The sequence below is a fragment of the Schistocerca serialis genome, chromosome 1, assembly GCF_023864345.2.
Source record: "Schistocerca serialis cubense isolate TAMUIC-IGC-003099 chromosome 1, iqSchSeri2.2, whole genome shotgun sequence".
NCBI classification, from domain to species: domain Eukaryota; kingdom Metazoa; phylum Arthropoda; class Insecta; order Orthoptera; family Acrididae; genus Schistocerca; species Schistocerca serialis.
The window spans coordinates 484,833,731-484,858,458 of NC_064638.1; the positions used below are offsets into that span (position 1 = coordinate 484,833,731).

A 24,728-nucleotide genomic window follows, 5' to 3' on the forward strand; every position below is an offset into this window, starting at 1 on the left:
GTTGGAAGAACAATTTTAAAAAAAGCATATGTCATTGCAGCCAGCCTACAAGGATTAAGTACGAAACACAATTTTAAATGTTCATGAGGACAGTATTATGCAGACACTCTAATCAGGGACCTTATGATGTGACTTACATCGACTCAGAAGTGAGGAACCGTGTGTTGAGGAAATCAGATCAGTCACTAATGAAAGTTAATAGCTCATGGCCACAAAACTACCCATGCAGCTCAGAGTTTGTTTTTGATGGAAGAAGACATTGTGGCTGTGAACACTCTGGCACTGGTTATATAAGGTATCCTGTCACCAGTTATGGGACCCCCAACTGCTCTGTGATCTTGTGAACGACCACACTAGTGACGAAGGGCCACCTCAGGAGCTGTGTCACCACATGGCTGTAAACATGGCCCTTCACCTTGCATTCAGTGCGTGCTCTGCAAGAGGTATGTTGTAGCGCTTCCAATGCAGATAAGCTTCAACCTGTGGAAGTGAACCATGTTAGCGAACAAGATACGAAAGTGCTGACTTCTCAAAATGCAGCCTAGAAACTGTGCATGGACACATACATAGAGTAACATCTTGTGAAATTACTTTTGGACACCGGTGCGTCAGTGTCATTTCTAAACCAATGTACAAATACTTACTTAAATTTAGGCTCAGTGCCATTGCTAGCACCTGAGAGAAATCTTGGACATATGGATGTAATCATATGCCAGGAAACTTTTCCAGTTTTACTTACTTATAAGCAGGACACTCAACCAGTAAATTTTTTTGTGGTAGCTGACCCAAAGGGAACAATTTTGTTGGAATGGACTCTTTCCACACTTCTGGATTTACCACTTATGGAACACTGCATGCTATGCAATCCAAAGGGCCTAGTGTTGTCTTAAATACTCTCTGTAATAAATATAGCCAAATTTTCTCACCTGGACTGGGGAAGACTACGGATTTTGAAGCTCATTCACTCGTTAAGTGATGGCGGCAGCATGGAGAGCTGGACAGGCTCATTCATGAAGACTTATTAACGCTTGTTCCCCATAGTTATTGGAATTGGGCGACTCTCCTAATAACATTATGCAAATCCAACAAACCTTGAGACTTTGAGGTAATTTCAAAGCAACAATCAATACACATGCTGAAGTGGAAATTTATCATCTACTGTTCCCGACTGAACACGTTGCAAAAGTAGGTCGGGTACTGGCTGGTTATAATTAAAGTGCAGCCACTAATGGAGGTCCAGTGTGGGCTGTAGTTATTATATGGCAGCAAACCTTGATAGATATGCCGATGTATTAATGCAGAAGCAATTTACACTGGAAAGAAATTAGTTCCAGTTTTCGCCACAAGGGGCAAATCTGACACTGTGCACTGTTTGTAAGATGGTATGACATCCACAGTGTCATATGGCAAGCCCTAATGTGAGTAGTATTGCTATCGAGAGAGACTTTGTGCTGTGAGTGAAAATGTTTTATGAACTGCATCAATCACAGTGCTGCATTGAGAGATTATCAGTGACTGAAAGTTCTGAGGAGAGGTCTGATATCATTAAATGGTTTAAAGAAGATGTTAATGAAATTCGAAAACTCAGACGAGTTTGGTGTGGCACCTGGCAGAGAAGGGCGGTCTATCCTGGTGGAAGTTATTAACAAGGTTACTTTTGCTGTAACTGACCATACCACACATGCCCTGGGTAGTACTAGTGCTCGTGTATTGATATGAGAATTGTCCTTCCCATGGTGAACAGTACAGAAAGTTTTGCAGTCCCTTTTTACATTGGTGCCCGTACAAGAAGCAGACAGTGCAGCAAGTGAAACTTCATGAGCCACAGCAACATTCTGAATTTGCTCTTTGGTTTCTGGCATGGATCAAAGTTGACAAATGGCTGGACACTATTCAATGGAGTGGTGAGGCATATTTTACGCTACAGGTTGCAGTGAATACAAAGAGCTGCAGAATTTGGTGTACTGTTAAACCACACCAGAGAGCCATTGCACTCGCTGTATGTGACTGTGTGGTGTGGATTCACAAGCACCTTTATCCTTGGTCTGATTTTCTTTGAGGAGAATACACTCAGAGGGCCTGTCATGTGTACCGTGACATCTGCATATTATCAAGACCTCCTTATACAGCATGCAATTCCTGCTTTGGAAGAGTGCAGCTGTGTCGAAACCACTGTTAGCATGCAAGATGGTGCAACATCTCATGTCAGTTGCCCAGTGAAAGATCTGCTTAATGCTACCTTCCATGAATATGTTATCTCCAGAAGTTTTTCAGGACCATGGCCTGCAAGGTCACTTGATCTGAATCTATGTGACTTTTGGCTCTGCAGATATCTAAAAGAACACTTTTACCTGGGACACGTTCAGTCTCTACGTGATCTGAAAGCGTTTACTGGAATATGTTGCTCAGATTCCATCCGAACTGCTGCAAGCGATTGTTGATCATTCCATTTTATGGATGCATCATCTCGTCAATGTCTCTGTTGCTCATATTGAACAAAATGTGTAAGCAGCGGTTAATAAGAAAATCACCATTATGCCTTTTTCACGTGTTTGATCTTTTCTGCCCACGTCCTGTTCATAATCCATTAGATATGAAAACGTTTATGTATATCTTTCTTGCGTTCATAACACTAGATTAACACCTGGCAGCCAAATTTGGAATTTACAGCATAATTCAGTTCCACGTTGCATTAGAATATTTGCTAAGTTTTACTGCCACACGATAATTACGGCCTACACTGGACCTCTGTGAGTAGCTGCACTTTAATTAATCACTCAGTACTTTATTCAGTAAAAATGAAATCCCCTTGCATGCTGCATCACAAACTTATCAGTGCTAAATGCACCACAAGGCATTTACCATTATAATTGGTTACTTTTTGGAGTCTCTATAGCCCCTGCCATATTTCAGTATTTTATGGGTCAACTACTGCAGGAATTCCCAACTATGACGCATATTTTGACTATCTTTTGATCACAACTGCAATTGCAGAGGATCGCCTTCACAATCTCGAGCTACTGTGCCAGAACTGGCAGCAGGAAGAGGACTTTAATGCAATATGTGCAAAATGTTCTTTCATGCAACCTACTTTGACATATTTATGGTTCAAATTCCCAGAATATGGAACGAAACTAGTCAAGGATTACATTGCTGTGATTGGTACACTGCAGCCCTCTGCAGGCATCAAAGACTTACAAATTTTATGGGGAAGGTCCACTATTATGGCTGATTCGTTCTAAACCTAGCATAACTCTCTTACCCATCGAAACAGCTATGGCACCAAGACGTGTGTTTCAAATTGTTCTCTGGCTCCCAAAAAGCTTTCCAGTCTTTAAAATATTGCCTTAATTGGGTACTATGTTTAATGGTGTACACTCCTGGTTGCCTCTGATAGCAACAACTGATGCATTCCTTCAGAGTAAATTGTACCAACACTGTCCCTTAGGGCACAGACCCTGGTGGTGCCTCTCAGTTTGTTCGCAGGCAGGCGGAGCTAGTATACACTACTCGCCAAGTGGTTCAATTACAAAGATTGTATACATATGCAAACCATTTATTCAATACTGCCAGCACTCGTTCAGCTGGTGCGGAACTGTCGCATTGGCTAATAAGGCCCAGTACCTGAGGGTATAGGTGAAACCTTATCCCATAAATACCGTGATGGCACCAAGCATCCTACCGTATACGCTTCTAAGACATTGTCTGTTTGTCAGAAATGCTGTTCTAAATAGAGCAGGAGACCCTCACTATTATTTATGTAGTTCAGTTGTAGTTACTTATTTGTGACAGTCTTTTTGTTGTGCCTATCTGCGACTCAGCAACTCTGCTATACGGTGAGTAGCAACTTTCCTTTTCATAATATTGTCAGAACTTTAAATCATCCCATTGCTCACCAAATTTGGCCCAAGCATCACTTACCATTCAATTTCCAAACAAAATAATTTAATTGGATAGATAAAAAATGTACTTACCAAACGATGGCTTAACACACACATAAAAGAGGGTTGTAATTAGGCAATATTTTGGAGCAAGTTGCTCCTTCCTCAGGCAGAAGGGGTGAAAGGGAAGGAAGAGGGGTGAAGGAAAGGGACTGGAGAGGTCTAGGAAAGGGGATAGATTTTAGGAAAGTCACCCAGAACTGTGGGTCAGGGGAGACTTACCTCATGGGATGAGAAGGAAGGAGAAGGAATGAGAAATCCGCAGATGGGAACAGGCTCTACAACATGTCCTTGGTTCTCGCCACCCACCTGGCCTTAATTTATGTTACTTTCTTCCATCTCAGCATTTCTTCACAGTAACTATTCTTTTCTTCACTCCAATTTAGTTTTCTACATCTTTCATTGTCTTACCTGTCTATTTTTCGCCGCCCCCACCTCTGCTACATACAGTGCACTTAGCTTTTCACTCTCATTAACTCATGTGTGATGTGTAAGCAGTAATCTCAGTCTTGTATATTACCCTGTCTTCCACCTTTAAGCTCTCAGGTTTTCAAATCTTGTCCAATGCAGTCCCCAACAATCACTCTCTCCTTCTCATCCCGTGCAATAAGTCTCCTCTGATCCACAGATCTGGTTTCCCAAAATCTACCCATTCTCTTAGATCTCTCCAGTCCTTTTCCTACACCCCTCTTCCTTCCCATTCAGTCCTTCTGCCCAGAGAAGGAGCCACTTCTCCAAATCTTGCCCTATTACAACCCTCTTTTATGTGCGTGTTCTTCCCCCGCTTGGTGAGTAGATTTTTTATCTATCCAATTAAATTATTTAAATTAACATTGATTGACACTGTGGCTGCCAACAGCAAGAAACTGGCATTATGCTGCCTTATTCACTTTGTACAACATGAGTGACAGGACACACCTACCAGGTCCAAATTTTGGCCCTAAAGGCATGGTGCCATCAACTACACCTAAATCAAGGGACTTTGATGTGAGCCTTGGATGAGAACCATTGTCACACCTTAATTGCTCTTCCTCTTTGGTCGGACTGTGCATCCTGCATATTGGCCATTGGGGCATATTCTGGATAAAAAGTTTGTCACAACAACACGTGGTCTGGTCAAATCTTGGCTCCGAGATCGCAGACCTAGACTACCAATGTTTTGCATGTAAGGCCCTTGAAGCTACACTTTCCCAGGGGTTCTTTCCCCGGCCCAAAACTGCAGAACTGTATGAACGTATTCACATAGATTTAGCTGACCCTTTTATGGGTCCCATGTGATTGGTTGTGATTGATTCCATTTCTCACTTCCCTGCATGCCTCAGATCGCTACTGTTGCTATCGTTGCAGCTTTGAACTCTGTCTTTGTCCTTGGAGGCACCCTATGCTACTAGGTGTCTGATAAAGGAATGGTGTTAATCTCCTATGACTTCGGACTGAAGACCACAAAACAATAGTATTTCTCATTCAGAATTATGTAGTGGATAGTGAGTATGCTCTGAGCTGATTGAAGCCATGGGGTAGCTGTCTTGAGCTCTTTCTCAGCTGTGCAACAACTCACTGTTTATTAGTCTGTGTAGCCCTTATTATTTCACAAGAAAACAGGCAAGAGGAAAATCATAGAATGAAAATGTGACAGTAAAAAGATTGTAGTTAATGTTTGAAATGGTCTTAACAGTTTCACTTCTGGACAGTCACTTTTATTTGTCCATAGGTGACCGGTTCATCCATCACTGCTGATTTCCAGATCTAATTAACAGGATGTTGTAGGGGAAAGGCTAGGAGGAATGTTAGTGGGATAGAAGGCATTTGTAGTACTGGAGTGGGAGCAAGGAAGAGGGTAGGTTGGTGGAGGACAGGACCTAATAAAGGTTGAGGCCAGGGGGTTTATGGGAATGAAGGATATGTTATAGGGAGGGTTCTCAACTGCACAATTCAGAAAAGATGGTATTAGTAGGAAGAATCCAGATGATGCAGGCTGTGAAGCAGTCATTAAAGTGAAGTACAGGGTGTCCACTCAAACCTTCCTGATTTCAAAGACCCAGGTTTTTTCTAACCACAGTAGATACGAAAATGATAAATGCACCACATTGTACAGCATCTCAAGAAATTTATTTATCACCAATACACGTCTACCTGTGACCCATTTGTAGCATGAAGAATATCGAGTCTATATTCAATTTCTTGCCAAGTTCTTTGTAACATTTCCTCTGTTATTGTTACAATCACATTAGTGATAATGATGTCACAACGTAGGAATATCGTCCACTTTAGTTGCACACACGCGGTCCTTCACGAATCCCCACCTGAAGAGATCAAGCGGCATAATGTTGGGTGAACATGGTGGCCAGGCAATTGGTCCTCAACGTCTGATACAATGATTGGGAATTTTCCTATCCAGGAACTTGCGAACAGCTGTTGACCAATGTGGCAGTGCTCCAGCATGTCCAGATACACTGACCCATTCATTGTTTGTTCCGCAAAGAAGAATGGTCCAACAATCCTGTCGTGCATTAGCTTGCACCAGATGTTTAGTTTAGGGCTATCACGAACATGTTCAGTGACAATGTGCAGATTTTGCGACCCCAAATCCGAACATTATGCCTGTTAACCCTTCCTGACAGATGATAGGTTGCCTCATCTGAGAATGAACATCTTTCCAGGAAACTGACATCCATATCAATATGCTGCAGCATATCCACAGCAAATTGTTGTCGGCGTGTTTGTCATTCGGCATCAGATGTTGCAGAATTTGCACTTTGTAAGACACGTATGAAGACACAGGTGAACTACACAATGCAGTGTTGATCGAGGTACATCAAGTTGTGTAGATGTTTGACGAATTGACTTAGGTGGGCTTCTGAGAAACCTTTGTCTGATGTCCTCCAGTGTCTCATCTGAAACTGTGCAATGTGCTCCGCCAGAATGTTTCAGAACACTTCCTTTTGCCAGAAACTTCCTATACCATTCCTTAATTGTTTTCACATCAGGTGGATCACGTTCATACACGATGATAATTTCTTTGCACTGTAATCGGCAATTTTGTTTCTGCAAACCACACTACTGCTTGCGCGCTCTGCTGTGGAGTAGCCATTTTCACTTCATGCAATGATGCTGCACTCTGGTGACAATACTGGGCACTTCTGATGCGGGAATATACATTCTTTGAGATGCTTTACGATGTGGTGCATTTTTCATTGTCATATCTACTGTGACTTTTTTCTCCTGAGTCCTTGAAAGCAGGGAAGTTTGAGTGGGACATCCTGTACGTTATGTTGGGCAGTGTGCTTGGCAACTGGATGGTCCAGCTGTTTCTTGACCACAGTTTGTCAGTGACCATTCATATGGACAGCTTGTTAGTTTACATGCCCATGCAGAAACCAGCACAATGATTGCAACTCAGTATCCCTGCCATTGTCACAGAGAATAGGATGGGAATCCATGTGAAGACTTGTGTAAATGAGAAAATCGATCATGAAGGATGTGCTTCGAGAGATATAGACTGTCTTTATATTTACTGTTGCACAGCAGATCAATTACTTCAAGCTGCAGATCAATGTGGATTAGATACTGGATGTGCTTTCATTTTCCCATTTAGGGGTGCTGTAAATTCTGGTTTCTTTCCCTGCATGAATAGTGCTGCATCTGCAGAAACATAAATGTTTAAATTCCATGAGAAACTTATATATTCTACATTCTCTTCAATGTTGCTAAAAATGTTACACCTAGCTGTGTGTGTGCACACTTAAATGGAGCACTAAAGTATACGCAACAGACTCTTTACAAAGGTTTTGCAAGCCAACTCTGAATATTGTCTGCATGGGATACGTGGTTGCCATTTTTGATAATGGCACCACGTGAAACGTTTCTAGCTGAAGTGGACATAAAAGTCCAGCGGCAACTACCAAATATTCCTTTATTAAATCACCGTCCGTGAAAGCTTGGAAGTATTCAGTGTCTTATGATACACTCAACATTTTGCGATCTTTTTGTGTAAAATGAGATTTTATGCAGTGTTGATTAAAATGTGAAGAAGTTCTTGGTGCTACACAATTCCAACTCACCATTGCTGCTACTAGACTACACCACTATCAAAACTGACTCTTCCGCGTTTTACTATTTGTGCTTTTCCTGTGTTGTTTTGACTGCTTGGTGCATGCGCATTTCCTTCACTCCTTACCATGCCATAACTGCTCTGCTTGCAAGCAAGAGCCAGAGAGGGCACATGTGCTGTTGCTCATAATCAGTGAGTTGTTAAGCCCTGAAGTAGAAGCACAACTCTTGCCTGTTTTAGATGTTCTGGAAAGTTATCTGAGCTGAAAGACTTTTGCACTGTCAGTTAATCGGCCATTATAGACTGCCTATGCATTCTTTAAGTACACAAATTGGCCCTTTGCCTATGCCTACTGACATAAATTTTTGTATTGTTTTCCTGGCTTTATATTGTGTGTTGGGTAACAGTGTCATTGTACTTGCCACATAATTTTTTACAGGAACATCATTTGACGTTGAGATTTTTTGTTTTAGTTTCTCTGCTAGACCTGAAAATTATTCATTCAGAAAATTTACTACTTTCTGGTGATGATTTTTCACCTTACACCTGTGTTTTATCTGTAAGTTGTTATGCTTCTTTCTCTGTTTTCCTATTTGTTGTTTTACGATATTCCATACTGCTTTGTTTCATCTTCAGCATTAAGTATTGTTTTGTCATTTGCTGGCGTTTTTGCAGCAAGTGATGCTTTCCTGTACATATTTCTGCATCTTTGATAATAGCTCTTACAGAATTGAGATATTTCATGATCCAGGGTGAGATCTTATACTTGCTGTTATTCACGTGTTTTTATTGGTCATTGATCGAATTTTGAATACATTACTGGTCATTAAAATTGCTACACCAAGAAGAAATGCAGATGATAATTGGGTATTCATTGGACAAATATATTATACTAGAACTGACATGTGATTACATTTTCACGCAATTTGGGTGCATAGATCCTGAGAAATCAGTACCCAGAACAACCACCTCTGGCAGTAATCATGACCTTTATACGCTTGGGCATTGAGTCAAACAGAGCTTGAATGGTGTGTACAGGTACAGCTGCCCATGCAGCTTCAACACGATACCACAGTTCGTCAAGAGTAGTGACTGGTGTATTGTGACGAGCCAGTTGCTCGGCCACCATTGACCAGACGTTTTCAATTGGTGAGAGATCTGGAGAATGTGCTAGCCAGGACAGCAATTGAACATTTTCTGTATCCAGAAAGGCCCGTACAGGACCTGGAACATGCGGTCAGGCATTATCCTGCTGAAATGTAGGGTTTCACAGGGATCGAATGAAGGGTAGAGCCATGGGTCATAACACATCTGAAATGTAACGTCCACTGTTCAAAGTGCCCTCAATGCGAACAAGAGGTGACCAAGACGTGTAACCAATGGCACCCCATACCATCAAGCCATGTGATACGCCAGTATGGTGATGACGAATACATGCTTCCAATGTACATTCACTGCGATGTCGCCAAACACGGATGTGACCATCATGATGTTGTAAACAGAACCTGGATTCATCCAAAAAAATGACATTTTGCCATTCGTGTACCCAGGTTTGTCATTGAGTACATCATCGCAGGCACTCCTGTCTGTGATGCAGCGTCAAGGGTAACCGCAGCCATGGTCTCCAAGCTGATAGTCCGTGCTGCTGCAAACGTCGTCAAACTGTTTGTGCAGATGGTTGTTGTCTTGCAAACATCCCCATCTGTTGACTCAGGGATAGAGACGTGGCTGCACGATCCATTACAGCCATGCAGATAAGATGCATGTCATCTCGACTGCTAGTGTTACGAGGCTGTTGGGACCCAGCATGGCATTCCGTATTACCCTTCTGAACCCACTGATTCCATATTCTGCTTACAGTCATTGGATCTCGACCAACGCGAGCAGCAGTGTCACGATACGATAAACCACAATCGCGATAGGCTACAATCCGACCTTTATCAAAGTCGGGAACGTGATGGTACGCATTTCTCCTCCTTACACGAGGCATCACAACAATGTTTCACCAGGCAACGCTGGTCAACTGCTGTTTGTGTATGAGAAATCAGATGGAAATGTTCTTCATGTCAGCATGTTGTAGGTGTCGCCACCGGTGCCAACCTTGTGTGAATGCTCTGAAAAGCTAATCATTTGCATATCGCAGCATCTTCTTCCTGTCGGTTAAATTTCACATCTGTAACACGTCATCTATGTGGTTTAGCAATTTTAATGGCCAGTAGTGTACTTTAGGAAATAACTGCTCAAAGTTAAGTTTAATTACTGCACAGAACTTGGTTGCTGGTGTGTGTGTGTGTGTGTGTGTGTGTGTTTGTGTGTGTGTGTGTGTGTGTGTGTAATATAATTGGATAGATAAAAAAACCTATTCAACAAGTGGCAGCAGGAGAGAACCCATTTAAGAGACGGAAATATGCTAGCTTCCAGAGCCAGTGGCTTCTTCCAGCAGAATGGTTGAGGGTAAAGGAAGAGGGATGAAGAAAAGGACTGGCAAGGTTTAGGAAATTGGGAGGGTTATGGAAAAGCTGCCCCCAACGCTGGGTCAGGGGAGACTTACTGAACAGGATGAGAAGAAAAGTTTGATTGTTGTTGGCTGCACCAGACGAGATTTGGAAACCTGATGGTGGAGACAGGATAGTAAGCAAGACAGGGATCACTGAGAAAACATTGTGCAAGGGTCTCTAAGTGCATTATACTTGTAGACAAGAGAAAGGGGGGGGGGGGGGGGGGGGGAAGGACAGAAAATAAAAGATATAGTGAAGAAAAGGAATAGGTACTGAAAAGAAATGCTGAGACCACGAAAGTTAATGGAAATTTAGGCCACGTGGGTGAAGAGCACCAAGCACACATTGAAATGCCAGTTCTCTCCTGCAGAGTTCTGAGAAACAGGTGCTGGGGGGTGGGGGCAGAATCCAGATATCACACGTGGTGAAACAGGCATTGAGGTCACGACTGTCATGTTGTAGCTTACTCTGCTACAGGACATTGTGTGTTGCCAGCATACAACCTGTGCCCGTGCCAATTCATCATAATTTATAAGTTTGTGGTAGTCATGGCAATATAGAAAGCGAAACGGTGTTTATATAACACTGGTACATGACATGACGTTTCACAGGTGGCTCTCCCTTTGGTAGTATATGTTTTGCCATTTGCAGGACTGGTATAGGTGATGTTGTTGTTGGTGGGTGCACATGGAAAGTCTTACAGTGGGGACAGTCACAGGGATAGGAACCATAGGGTAGGGATATGGGTGCAAAAGGAGTGTAGTATCTGACCAGGAGATTTGTGGTGGGGAGACAAAAGCTATTCTAGGTGTGGTGGGCAAAGTATAAGACAGAATGGACCTAATTACAGCGCATGATTTTAGTAAGTCACAACATTGTTGAAGAAGCTGATTACTAAATTCAAGAGTAACTAGAGGTTACGCCTAAGTTGTTTTTTGGAGGGATGAGCAGTATTAGGTTTGGATGTGATAGCTGAGGAAGTCTCCTCTTGAACTGGTGAAGTAATGCATCTGAACAGATATGTTTGCCTCAAATGCAAAAGTTGCACGGGAAGGAACATTTGTCATGGAAAGGATGACAAGTATCGAAATGGATGCACTGTACTTTGTCTGTAGGTTTTATGTGAAAAGAAGTGTGTATCTGACCCTCAATGAGGATGAGGTGAACATTAAGGAAGTGGCATGAGATGTGAAATTTAATTGGGAGAATGTATTTGGAGATTCCAACAGTTTTAATTGGCCAGCCTCACAATGAGTCCATATGGCAAAAATGTCATCAATGTATTGAAACCGAACTAGGGGCTGGAGGCTTTTGGATCCCAGTAGATCTTTTTTCAAGTGACCCATGAAAAAGTTGGCACAAGAAGGAACTATTGTGGTTTCCATGGCCATACCTCTGATATGTTTGTATGTCTGCCCCTGAAAGGTAAAGTAGTTGTTGCTAAGTATAAAGTTCGTTAAGGTGTGCAGGAAGTATGTCATAGGTTCGAAATCAAGTGGACGCTGGTCGCGCTAAAGTCCAGAAGCAGACCGACCCTGTACTTGGAGAGTGTTATTATAGAGGAAGGTGGTATTAATGGTAACAAGCAAGGCTATGTTGTGGGTTTGGGATGGACACAGATTTCAGACACTAGGAAATTGTTGGTGTCTCTAATATAGCAGGGGAGTCCTTGTACTACAGGTTTCAAGTGTTGATCAACCAAACAGTATTAGGTTCGGTGGGTGCTTTGAAGTCAGCAAGTATGAGACGGCCAGGGTGATTTGGTTTGTGGATCTTAGGAAGAGGTAAAAGGTGAGACCGTGTGGTTTGGGTGAGGTAAGTAGTTCTGTGGATTGAGTTGTTAGTTCTTGTGAGGGATCTGTGGGTTTAAGGAGGGACTGTAGACAAGTTTGTAGCACAGGGATGGGATCTTGATGGTAGATGCTGTATGTTGAGGCATTAGGAACCTGGCATAAACCCTTGCTTACATACTACTATCAGGTAAGTACCATAGTGGTAGATTCCTTGTCTACTGAGTGGAGTCATCAGTTTTTAGGGAACGAAGAGAATGGAATTCTGCAGAGGACAGGTTAGGCTTATGTTGTTGGGACCTGAGAAAGAGTGGTGAAGAAATGCTGGATATTAGGAATTCTTGGAAGGCGTGTAATGTAGTGGTGGTGGTTCAAGTGGTCTTGGTCAGAATGTTCAAGACAGGACTCAATGTCAGATGTGCTGTTGGAAAAGTTTTGGGATTCTGTTTGTAAAGTGATACTTCCAGGTAATGTTAGTGTGTAGGAAAAGTCATTTGCTTAATAATTGTGAAGTAGAAATGAGCCATGGAGTTCATTTATTATAATGTCCACAGTGGTATATAGAGAAAAGTGATATTCCTTGATATATGAATATTGTAAGAACATAGTTGTCTTTTCTGATGCTTCCATTGTGTGATGATGAATTTTTATAATTAACAGGCAGCTGGCTGCTGAGGCTGAGAGCAATATGGAAGCTGTATCTCCACCCATCTTTCTGCGTTTCATTAATCTTCTAATGAATGATGCTGTATTCCTCTTGGATGAAGCACTTAGCAACATGGCTCAGTTGAGGCAGATGCAAGCAGCAAGGCAAGACAGTTCAATGGTTTTTTGTTATTTTGCTTTGTTTGTGAGAGAGTTATTTCAGATGTATTGTGGATGATGTGCCTGTATGGATTCATATATTCCTCATAAGTTAATGAAAGAAATTAGAAGTGTTTAAACCTATTATCAAATAACAGATATCTGATTTACAAACCAGTTATGTTTGTGTTATCTACAGTAAATATAAAAAATATATATATTTTTTAAATTTCACAGAGATTCTGGAGAATGGAGACAACTTCCAACTCACGAACAAGAACAGAATGAAGCACTGTTTCAAAATACTGGCATGATTGCACGGTAAGTGTATTAGGCTAGTACTCATTGCACTGCAACACAACTGTAGCTTACCTTCCTCTGTTATTTATGATGAAAAATAAAAGGAGCTTCATGCTCTTTTAATCTATGTGACCTGTGGATGAGAGACTACTTTAAGCTTACAAAAACATGGTAAATTTCCAGGAGCACACATACCTTGAAACTATGATATGGATGACACTTGAAAGATTTAAAATTGTTTAGTTGATAAGAGTTGTCTTTAATCATATTATCAGCCCACATTTTGCATAGGTATAATTGGTTTTATTATAGTTTTGAAGGGCTGCTGATTGGACTCATAAATTATAGTAGCTTTGTATGCCGATTGGCACAGCCGAATGGCAACAAACCAATAAGTTACCATTATTTTCTGGCAATTGTTTTTCACTAACATAGCTTTGATCTGGGCACTTTTTCCCCCACTTTGCTCCTCAGTTCTATGGTTTAGAATTGGAGGATCTGTCTTTAACATAATTTTACTGTTATCTTCTAACCCATGAAATCAAACACTGCCATGTTACATTAGCAGCTGCAGTACTGTGGTTGAAAACTTTGTTCATTAGTTGTGCTGCAGCAGAGCTTTCATGTGAAAATGAGAGTTTGCTCTATCTGAGAGAAATGGTTTCAGATTTGATTATGTAAAAGATTTATTTGTTCACTAGCAAGTACCTCAGATTTGTTGCAGTGCCACTCGAAGAAAGTGTTTATGTTTAAATTCTATTTATTGAAGTGCGTCTGGATACAAAATGTTTTTTATTTTACCATTTAGTGTGTGCATTAATAAATTGGAAGGCTTTCCAACACATAAGCAGACCATTTACAGGTGTCTATGCGAGAAACCAAATTTAGCTCTCACACTTGTAGTGATTGTCCATGTGCTTTGTTCACGGTCATTCGAAATGCGAATTGCCCAGAAAACTGCAAACATTTGAATTCAAACGGCATATCTGTCAGAATCATTGGGATGTGTGGCAGAACTAAATCTTCTCTTGTAAATTTTCCATTTCAGATTTTAGCTTCAATGATATCTTTCAAGTCCTTTTCACTGAAAGCCTGGTAGGCCTACATCACAAAGGCGTAGTGGATGTATGTTTTGAAGAAGAATAATGGACTTGTCCATTTTCAGTATTAAAACGTGTGGCAGCATGCCTGACAAATCAAGTGAATTCAAGAATCCTGTTGAATAATTGACAACTTTATCTTGATTCATTACAGTATTGATAGATTGAAATGTTGTTACTTGACCTAGTGTTTTGTTTTGAATACTGAATTTATGGCATTGTCATCATTATTTTTGGCTGACAATACAGCACATGCTCTGAGCACTGATTATTTCTGTAATTCTGTGTGACATTTGGGAAAACTTTGTTAATCACTTTGTGTTTGTTGTGATTTTACAGAAGTTTGCTGGCAATGTGATGCATTGTGTGGATTCATCAGTTGCCAATTTCCCCATTCCCAGTATCCAGCAATTGTTTTGTGAAACATTCAGCAGATACGTCATGTTGTAGTTGTACAGACATATTGGTCTTCAGAGTCAGTTTCTGTATGTCACCACACCCTTATTGTTGCCTTCCAGTACCTCATTGACTCTCTTTCTGCACTCTTGGAGCCATCCACACTGGAGAAGGTGGTTATTTAGGCAATTGACAAGTGGTCACATTATCGTTACTGGACATTGCATAATTATTACTTCTATGTCAGAGAAGTCGCCATGTAATACATACTCAGTGCTACCTGAGTGAAACTGGGCTAAGTCACTAGTAGTTAATAATTAAAACAGCAACATTCCAGAGACAAAGTTAGATTAATGAAAAGCTGTTCCTGGCATGAAGAAAAAAAGATGCTTGGAGAAAGTGTTCAACAGAAGCAGTTAAATATGGAGGAATAGTAATAAAGGAACAACTTCCAAGTATTATTTGCAGAAGGTCTGCAAAGGAATAGGCAATGACCTTGCCACAGTGGATACACTGGTTCCTGTGAGATCACCGAAGTTAAGCGCTGTCGGTCATGGTAGGCACTTGGATGGGTGACCATCCAGGCCGTCATGCGCTGTTGCCATTTTTCGGGGTGCACTCAGCTTCGTGATGCCAATTGGTGAGCTACTCGACCAAATAGTAGTGGCTTCGGTCAAGAATACCATCGTAACGACCAGGAGAGCTGTGTGCTGACCCCACACCCCTCCTATCCGCATCCTCCACTGAGGATGACATGGCGGTCAGATGGTCCTAGTAGGCCGCTCGTGGCCACAAGACGGAGTGCTTGTGCTGCATAGGAATACTATTCTGCAAATCAGGAATGCCATAATTAATGTAGTTCACAAGTCAGAAGATGGACAAGACAGGCCTCCTGTCTGTTATGTATAAAATGTTCTCTGCTATTAACAGCTGCACAACAGCATGTATGTTTTAATCCAGGAAAGAAATGAGCTAGTGTTTGGACTGGATATAGCACAATTGGTTATTTGCAAGCTATCAGTGAAATTAGAGAGTGTGGCTTACAGCTTTGCCTATTTTGAGAAGGCCTGTGATTTAGTTTCAGTTTCAGAAGAATGCTGAAGATTAGATGGGTAGGTCACATAACTAATGAGGAGGTATTGAATGGGACTGGGGAGAAGAGAAGTTTGTGGCACAACTTGACTAGAAGAAGGGGTCAGTTGGTAGGACATGTTCTGAGGCATCAAGGGATCACCAATTTAGTATTCGAGGGCAGCGTGGAGGGTAAAAATCGTAGAGGGAGACTAAGAGATGAATACACTTAGCAGATTCAGAAGGATGTAGGTTGCAGTAGCTACTGGGAGATGAAGAAGCTTGCACAGGATAGAGTAGCGTGGAGAGCTGCATCAAACCAGTCTCTGGACTGAAGATCACAACAACAAACATGTTCCGTACTACTTGCACTTGAAAGAAAGCTATTGATTAAACCTATTGTAGTACATTGAACAGTATCTACAGTGGACCCAAAACGTTATGACGCAAAATTGAATGTTGCCTGGTCACGAAGCGGGCTCGTGAATTGGTAACAAATGTATGTGAGCGGAGTAGAGATGAGGCGAAAAATTGGGAAGAGCTCTGGTGTAAACGACTTTGACTGTTGATTTGAGACATCTGTTAAGTTCATAAGTGACTGTTGAATGTGGTATAACTGGTAGAGTTTGTCGAATATCACCAGACAATAAAATGAAAGAATAATTGAAGAGCTGTTTGTTTTTTCTCAAATCTTTTGAGTGTATGATGGAGCCCTTCTGTTGCTATTTTCTGTGCCATAGTACATTCGTCTCCCAATTGGGTTTGGATGGGAATATTTTAATCAATCAAATGCAGAAATAATCCTTAGAATTTGATCTTTCATTACCAATATTCACTTTTCTACATAATCATCAGACAATTGGATACATTTCTGCCAACTATGAACAAGTTTTCTGAAGCCGTCATGGAAGAAGTCGACCCACTGTTTCCGCAGCCACAGTTCTCTCGATGTCTTCATCAGAAGGATAATGATGTCGCATGGTTGAATGGAGAAAGACGTCACCTTAATTCTCGTAACACGAGAGGAGTTCCTGACAAATTTCAAGTCTGTGCGCTTTCATTTCAGGACTCAGCATTGGGGTACCCATCGTGCTCAGATCTTCCAGTAGCCAAGCAAAGTAATAACGTGACTGACACGTTCTTGTGAAATGCCGATTGTGCTTGCAGTTTCTCTCCGACTGATACGACGATCGTCCTGAATCATCTGACAACATTTTGCTTGTGAAACTCGGTGGTTGCTGTCACAGGACATCCAACTCTTTCTTTGTCATCCAGGTCAGATGTTCCCACCTCAACATTTTTAAACTTACTCGCCCAACAACGCACAGTACTCACATCAACACAATCACTATAAACTGCTTTCATTCTCTGATGAATCTTCTTTGGGGTGACTCCTCCTGCTGTCAAGAATTCAATTACTGCATGTTACTTAGATCGCATTGACCGACCGTGTGTGCAGGGTTCCATACTTTACACTATAACAACACAACTGTTCAGTGCTAAGGCTTCCTGCCAACTGGAGCTGTAGAGGAGATGATACGGAACAAGCCAGTACTTGCCTCATACCAATGCTGCCAACTGTTGAAGAGGTACCAGTCAACTCTCGCACATGTTGGTGTCTCGTGATTTGTGCATCCATTTGCAATTTCAGTGCTAAATGCACTTTGGCCACCTTCCAAAAGAAATGACACAATTCCAGTTGATGTGATTGTCACTGCAAATATTTTTTCTTGATTTTATGGTTGTCAGAATAAGTGAAATGAGAGAAGATTTCCCTGTACCTTTGGGCACATTAAGGAAATACTGTCTGCCTATTAGGCTTATAAGTGTATGTATAGTTCTTTTAATCACTATCTGTTGTACTGGAACCAATCTTGGAGGATTCATTTGAACAACTGTACATAATTCATTGACATCAAAGTGTGTTTCTCATTGCAAGGCATGATTGAAGATGCTTGCTGTTCGATTCATTTATTCAAGGTGAACATTTGACAAAAACAGAGTAAGTCATTTACCATAAAAAATGGGCTTCCGCAAGGATCCGTTCTAGCACCCTTCAACCTGTATACCAGTGACATGCCAAACACAGCTAGCAAAATGTTTTGCTCTGCTGATGACCTTGCCATAGCCATAGAAACTAGCACACTCAAGGAAGGAGAAAATATATTGTCTGCAGACTTAGAAAATCTCAACACATATTACAAAGCACGGATACTCTGACCAAATGCAGTCTGCACATTCCACTTAAACAACATAATCACAGCCCAACAGCTCATAGTGAATTTCTGCCACCAGAGGATTAGACACAATTTCCAGGCTAAATACCTCAGTGTCACACTCGATTGGTCTTTAACATAAAAAAACCCACCTGGAAAACACTAGCCAAAAGCTTAAGAATCAAAGTAACATAACAGTGTAACTGGCTGGCACAACCTGGGGTGTTGAAGCTTCCGCTCTATGGACTGCAGCACTGACACTAGTATATCCAGTAGCTGAATACTGTGTCCCAGTATAGCAACACGCTGCTCGTACAAGGAAACTAGACATCCATCTGAATGAATCAATAAGAATTATCATTGGTACACTAAAATCCACACTGATCCTAGGATGCACACCATCAGTAACATTCCACCACCTGAACTGCAACGCAAAGAAGCAACCGATTGAGACTGGAGGAACCTGCATCATCCTGACTACCCCCAAGACTATCAAATTCATACAGTTTTAAATGACCCTCCTCCAGACCACTTGATATCACACACTCCACTGTGATAAAATGGAAAAAGCAACAAGAAGTTTGACCTTGAAGTAGTGTGGTGCAGGGGATGGAACACTCCACCAGTAAAACATCAAGGTGTTCAAGATCCATCTCCCAGCATACCAGTATTTGATCTGAAGAGAAGGTACTGGACACGATTGGATAGGATAAGAACTGCTCGCACCAGGTTATTGCTCTGATGCACAAGTGGGGACCCTGGGACTCTCCAGCGTGTGATTGGATGGCCCAGAACAAATTGTTCAGCATGTTATCAGAGATGGAGAAAGTACCCAGGACTATTCAGTGATTTTATTACTGCTGCTCCCTCTGTTATCAACTGGCTTCATTCAGCAGGTGTTCAACTCTAATTGTATCATTTTAATAAACAATCTGAATTTTAATATTATTCAATTAGTAACTTTAAGAATTTGAACATATTAGCTTTGTGCCTAAATCCTTAAATGTATAATTCTACTATGTCTGTATTTCTCAATATTTCCTGTTGTTGGCATACAATAAATAAACTCGTGTAGGCTTGTATTTTTCCCAAAGAACTTTTGGATTGGATGGGAAGCACATTGTTGATATGATTCCAGTTAATGTGCGTGAGTGGAGTGTCCAAGTGTGCATTGTTTCCAAGAAAGTTTAATCTTGGTAAGCTTCACGATAAATGGCACATCCTTCACCTTTTACTGTTCTCAGTGCTTGGAAGGATGTCAGTCCATACACAACAATGAACAGTAATCACAAGTAAAAGCATTCTGCATTGTTTTGGTGAGTAGTGTATGGGCAGCCTAATGCATTCAATTGAATGAAAACTGGGATGTCTTGCAACTATTTTACCAGTTTGCAGTGATGAAACTTGTTTGTTGATGCTTTCCATGTTAGTGCTTGGTGCTTCAGAGTAAAGTCTTAGCAAATATATCATCCCTTAACAAAGAGAAAACTGTGGTTAATACTGTTGGTACTGGTGACAACACTCTTGCGTGTGCATTTTCCCTTGTGAAGTACACATGCTGTCCATTTTCAGAGTGTACTGCCAAATGAAGAACATCATTGGATGTGTTTCATGGAAACAAAGTGATAAAATGCACCATATTGCTTCATGTTCAGTTGATGGTGATCAGTTTTGTTAGTGGAGGCTGTTGTATTTCTCACACCAAAGTACTGTATCAATTCCATCAAAACACAGTGCTCGGCATTGATGTGTGCTTTGTATGTTTTTGTGAGTAACGGTGAATAAGGACAGTCCAATGATTCAGCATCATTGTTTTGTACTTTAAAAGTGGTGGTTTGGTGCCATCTCCAGTTGATTATCGATGATAGTCAGTATCCATCACTGCCAGTGATAATCTCAGTAAGTAAGTCTCTTTGGTATTGTTTCATGCATTTCCCATCAGAAATGCATAGTGAATTGTCGTCCCTGATCAAGTCATGTACACCATGAATCGTGTTATCCTTGATGACTTCAAATAAGCCTGGATCACTGTCAGAATCTGGTTTTTCTACTGAGATGATTTGATCAGTTTGAAATGGTATAACTTTTTTTGATCAATCAAATAAAAATGTGTGCATGTGTCAGTCCTCTCTTTTGCCTTTCAGAGGAGTACATCCAACATTGTGCCTTTCCAAAAACATGGAGCTTGATAACAAAGTCCATTAACACTCAAGCAGGCGTGCTTATGTAGAAAGTGCACCAAACACAAATCAAATTGTTTTGCACCATTCCATAGTTGTTTCACAATTGCGAGCCCATACCTGTTTCTTCAGTATTGCTTCAACTAACATAGTGATAAATTAGGTTGTGATATTGCAAATGAGCAGCAGTAATATATCTTGATAATTTCTCGGGTATTCATCCAGGTAGCATCGTCCAAAAGGTGCGATATTTCAGTAAGCCGACTTCTTGCCATCTTCAGGCATTCTTGGAGTCGCCTGAAGAAGGCCTGAAGATGGCAAGAAGACGACTTGCTGAGATATCGCACCTTTTGGATGACGCTACCTGGCTGAATACCCGAGAAATTATCAAGATTTCTGTACGCTGGGAAAACCTCAGATCACACAGCATTAATATAAAATAAACAGCGAGATAGTTCAGAAGAAATTATGATCAAGAAAATGACCCACATTATGAGGTAGCAGCACAATCCCACAATGAAGCATTTGTCTACGAGGCAATGAGTAATCAGATAAGCTGTTAGCAGGGATCTGATGCAGCTGTGCTGTTGAATGCTTCGAGTGGATCATTGCTGTGGGCGACATCCGTCCGTCCATCTTATAATAAAAGTTTATTTCATTGTTTTTTAATTAAACTAAAATTAAAGTATGATTTTGCTCTTACATGTTTATTTTGGTAACATAAAGACAGCTATTCTTACACGTGTGTGCAAAGTACGCCATGCGCCTCCTCATGTTATGAAAATTAGTGCACCCACTCAAGAATTAAATATTTAAATTTTTGTGTGAACACACATGGAAGGAAATGTCATGACAGTCCAGTTAACAAAAGTTATTTTATTTCATCCCAAGTAGGATTATATGTGAACGTAATTAAAAAAAAATATGGCTGGCCATATGCATAAACATTTGTCACTGCATCTTGTGCATATTCATAAAAGCGCCATGGTGTCAATGTTAATGTGACTGGTAGTATGATATTTTTCCTAAATAATTGGGATTCACTTTGCAATCGTTAACAACTGCATCACTTAAATGTACGTACTCTTCAGAATGCAAATTGCTGTGATTTAATCGAATGTAGAGAAGTAGTTTGGTTTTGATTTTTGCATACATATCGACAATATGTCAATGGCACAGTTGTCGACATTTCAAGATATGATTTTCAGTGTTTTCATGAATCATCAATTAGCATAAAGTAATTCATGGCTCTGACTTTTTTATTCGTTGTCTCATGTTTGTGGATTCTCAGTTTTATGTTTAAATATTACCCATATTCTCCTTGCCAAAATAAAACTGGATAGCAATCTGTTGTATGAGCGAGGAGTTTCTGAGACTTCCTGAACATCACCATTTCTGCAATGAAGAAATGTATCACATGAGTTAAATTCTTCACCAACTATAAAGATTGCCACTTCATCAATTGTTGGTACATTGTAGACCTGCTGTCTTTTGTGAAGCAGGCAGCTGTTTTGTCTGCTCTAACTACAACTGTGTAGTCATCAGTTGGCAATTGTTCAAGGGTAGTTATGAACAACTGAATTAATTGATTGTGTTGATTGAAATAAGTTTGAAATGTAGTGGCAGTTTCTCATGTAGTGCCCATATTGAACTGACAGTGTCAACTGTTTGTCAGTGTTTCCCATGTAATAAATTTGAAGAAATTTGTAATCTGTGTTTGAGAGTGGCAGTTGTCATCATGCAGAAGATAAATTTGCCCTTGCACTTTGAATATAGTCATGTAATTCTCAAGCACAATATTTGTTGCATCAAACGTGAATTGTACTTGTGTATAGTTGCCAAAAAATGAGAATATTATGAAAAGAATAGATTGCTACTCACCGAACAGAGGAGACGTTGAGTCACAAACAGACACAACAAAAAGACTACTATATTAAATGAAACAAGTTTACTGTTACCAGTCACGGTTTATTTATCTCCACGACACGTTTCAAAGGTTTAAACCTCCATCATCAGGTGGATTTACATTTGTTAGTATGACATTTGTGTGTGTGTTGTGTTATGATAATTAGGAAGAACATGTGGCACTGTCTCCAGTGGTCACAGTTTCCTTTCACTGTTGTGACACATCACATGTAAATCCACCTGATGGAGGTTTAAACCTTTGAAACATTTTGTAGAGATAAATAAACAGTGACTGTTAATAGTAAATGTGTTGTTTCATTTAATGTTGGTAACAGTCATGGTAAAGCCTAACCTAAAATATTCGCATTTAAAGACTGCAATACATTTGAGCTTTCGGCCTAAGGCCGGTATTACACTATCAAATTTCTTTGTCAAATATCTTTGTCCAATATCTTTGTCAAAGTTATTTGATGGTGTAATAGGCGACTTTGTCAAATGTCGTCCAATATTTGATCAAATCTAGGGCCTCGCTGTAGATTTGATCAAAGAAGTCACTTGTCTTCTGTTCACTGCAGTGTGACATGTTACCACATGGAGCGCTAGCATCGCTGCAGCATTCTGTCGTCTGTAGTGTGATGAGGTGCTTTACAACATGAGGCACGCTGAATGCAAATATAGATTAAGAAGATTGGAGACCTGACCTGAGCTAACATAACCTAACCTAACCCTCTCCTGTAGCAAGGAATCGGAGTGTTACAGTGAGCCTGTCTTCTGCAGATGTAGCACTTCTTAAGTGAATATTGTGCTTTGTGTTATGAGGATGCACTTCATTGAGTACATACAGAAATGTATGCTCATCCATTCTTAAGTAATTGATGTGCGACTTGACGTCCTCCACTGTAAGCTCATGTAACAAGTTTTGTTGAATGCTTTTATCGTGTCATCGTAAAACCCACGGCTTCACCCAGGTATGTTTCCTTTTTTTTTTCCTCCCGCTTCTCTTCCGCATGTGCACATAGTGCAATTGTAGTACACGCAACTGCTGCGGTTAATAACAAGTTGTCATTGCCAGCCATCTTGAACTTTGACGAAAAATATGATGGCAGTGTAATACCTCTTCTAGTGCTACATTAAAGATCTTTGTCAAATATATTTGACGGAATATTTGATGACATCTTTGATCAAATCTTTGACAAAGAAATTTGATAGTGTAATACTGGCCTAAAGGCCTTCTTTGTAAAGTGGAGAACATATGCACCTATTCAGAGCTCACACACACATGACCATTGTCTCTAAAGCTCAGATGTATAGCAATATTTTTGTTCTGCCTATCTGAAACTTAACATCTCCGTACATGGTGAGTTACAACCTGTCCTTCTCATAATATTGATGTTAGTCCATCCTGAATTTTCCTTTGTTTGCTTTTACTGGGAATGTTGTGATTGGCGTGTATCACCAGATAGCAGTCTTGATAACGGTTTGGCTGGGGAATGTAATTCTGCCAGTTTCATTTTTCCACCCACCCAGCATGTTGTTGGTGTTTCATTCTTAAATTTAGGGGTACATAGATAATTTATCCATTTTTATTGTAACCACATTAGGATGAAAACTACAAACATAATTAGCATTGCACTGTAATTCCTCCACGATCAAGCAGTGTGCTAGTGGAAGTGGGGGGGGGGGGGGGGGGGGGGGAATGCCAGTTGCCTCATTCTACCTTCCTCAGCACCTATAAAAATTTTTCCAAAGATACAGATTTCAACATATTTGCCCTTTTTGTGCTGAGGGAGAAGACTGTGGCAGTGGTAAAGAGATGGAAAAAGTAATAAATACTGCAAGACAGTAGACAATGGATGTGTTGTAGAAAGAGTGAAGGAGATAGTGGCAGTGTGAGAGAAAGAGAGGACGACACTGGCAGTGGAACGTAGTTGGCAGTGACAGAACATCACTTGGTAAAGATGAAGGAGACAATGCCAGCGGCGGAGGAATAAAGAGGTAGTGGAAGTGGGTGAGAGCCAGTGATAATTAGAGGCAGAGTGTAAGACAATGATGGTGGAAAAGATAGAGTAACAGTGAGAAGAGACAGCAGCAGCAGGAAGGAAGGAATGTGATATTTGCAGTGAGAGAGAGCAAGAGGAAGACAGTGACAGTGGGAGGAGACTGAAGGGAACTATGGCTGAGGTGCAAGAGACAATTACAGACAGATGTAAAGAGATAATTACAATGAGTTGGGCTGAATGAGTCAGTGACATACAGTGATCGACTAATGGGTGTGAGTGAGTTCCAGTTAGGGGAGATTGTGGGAGTTTCAGATAAGTTGCATGTTAAAAAAAGGTGTGAATATGTTTTCACATCAAAATTTTTGTGGAAATTTTTAAAAGCACAGAGGAAGCTAGAATGCGGCAGCTGGTATCCACTTTTCATTTTATTATGGTTGACCTAATTCAGAAACCTTCACAGGTGCACCCACATCATC

The 24,728-nt window shown here is 40.8% G+C and overlaps 1 protein-coding gene across 1 annotated transcript in view; it reads left to right on the forward strand.

Annotated features, from left to right (window-relative positions):
• Positions 1 to 24,728, forward strand: part of LOC126473725 (ubiquitin conjugation factor E4 A) — a 117,027-nt gene that overhangs the window by 24,731 nt on the left and 67,568 nt on the right. Inside the window, exons 5-6 of the mRNA XM_050100973.1 lie at positions 12,941 to 13,090; positions 13,322 to 13,405. Of these exons, the coding sequence (XP_049956930.1) occupies positions 12,941 to 13,090; positions 13,322 to 13,405 (234 nt within the window). The remainder of the gene's footprint in view (positions 1 to 12,940; positions 13,091 to 13,321; positions 13,406 to 24,728) is intronic.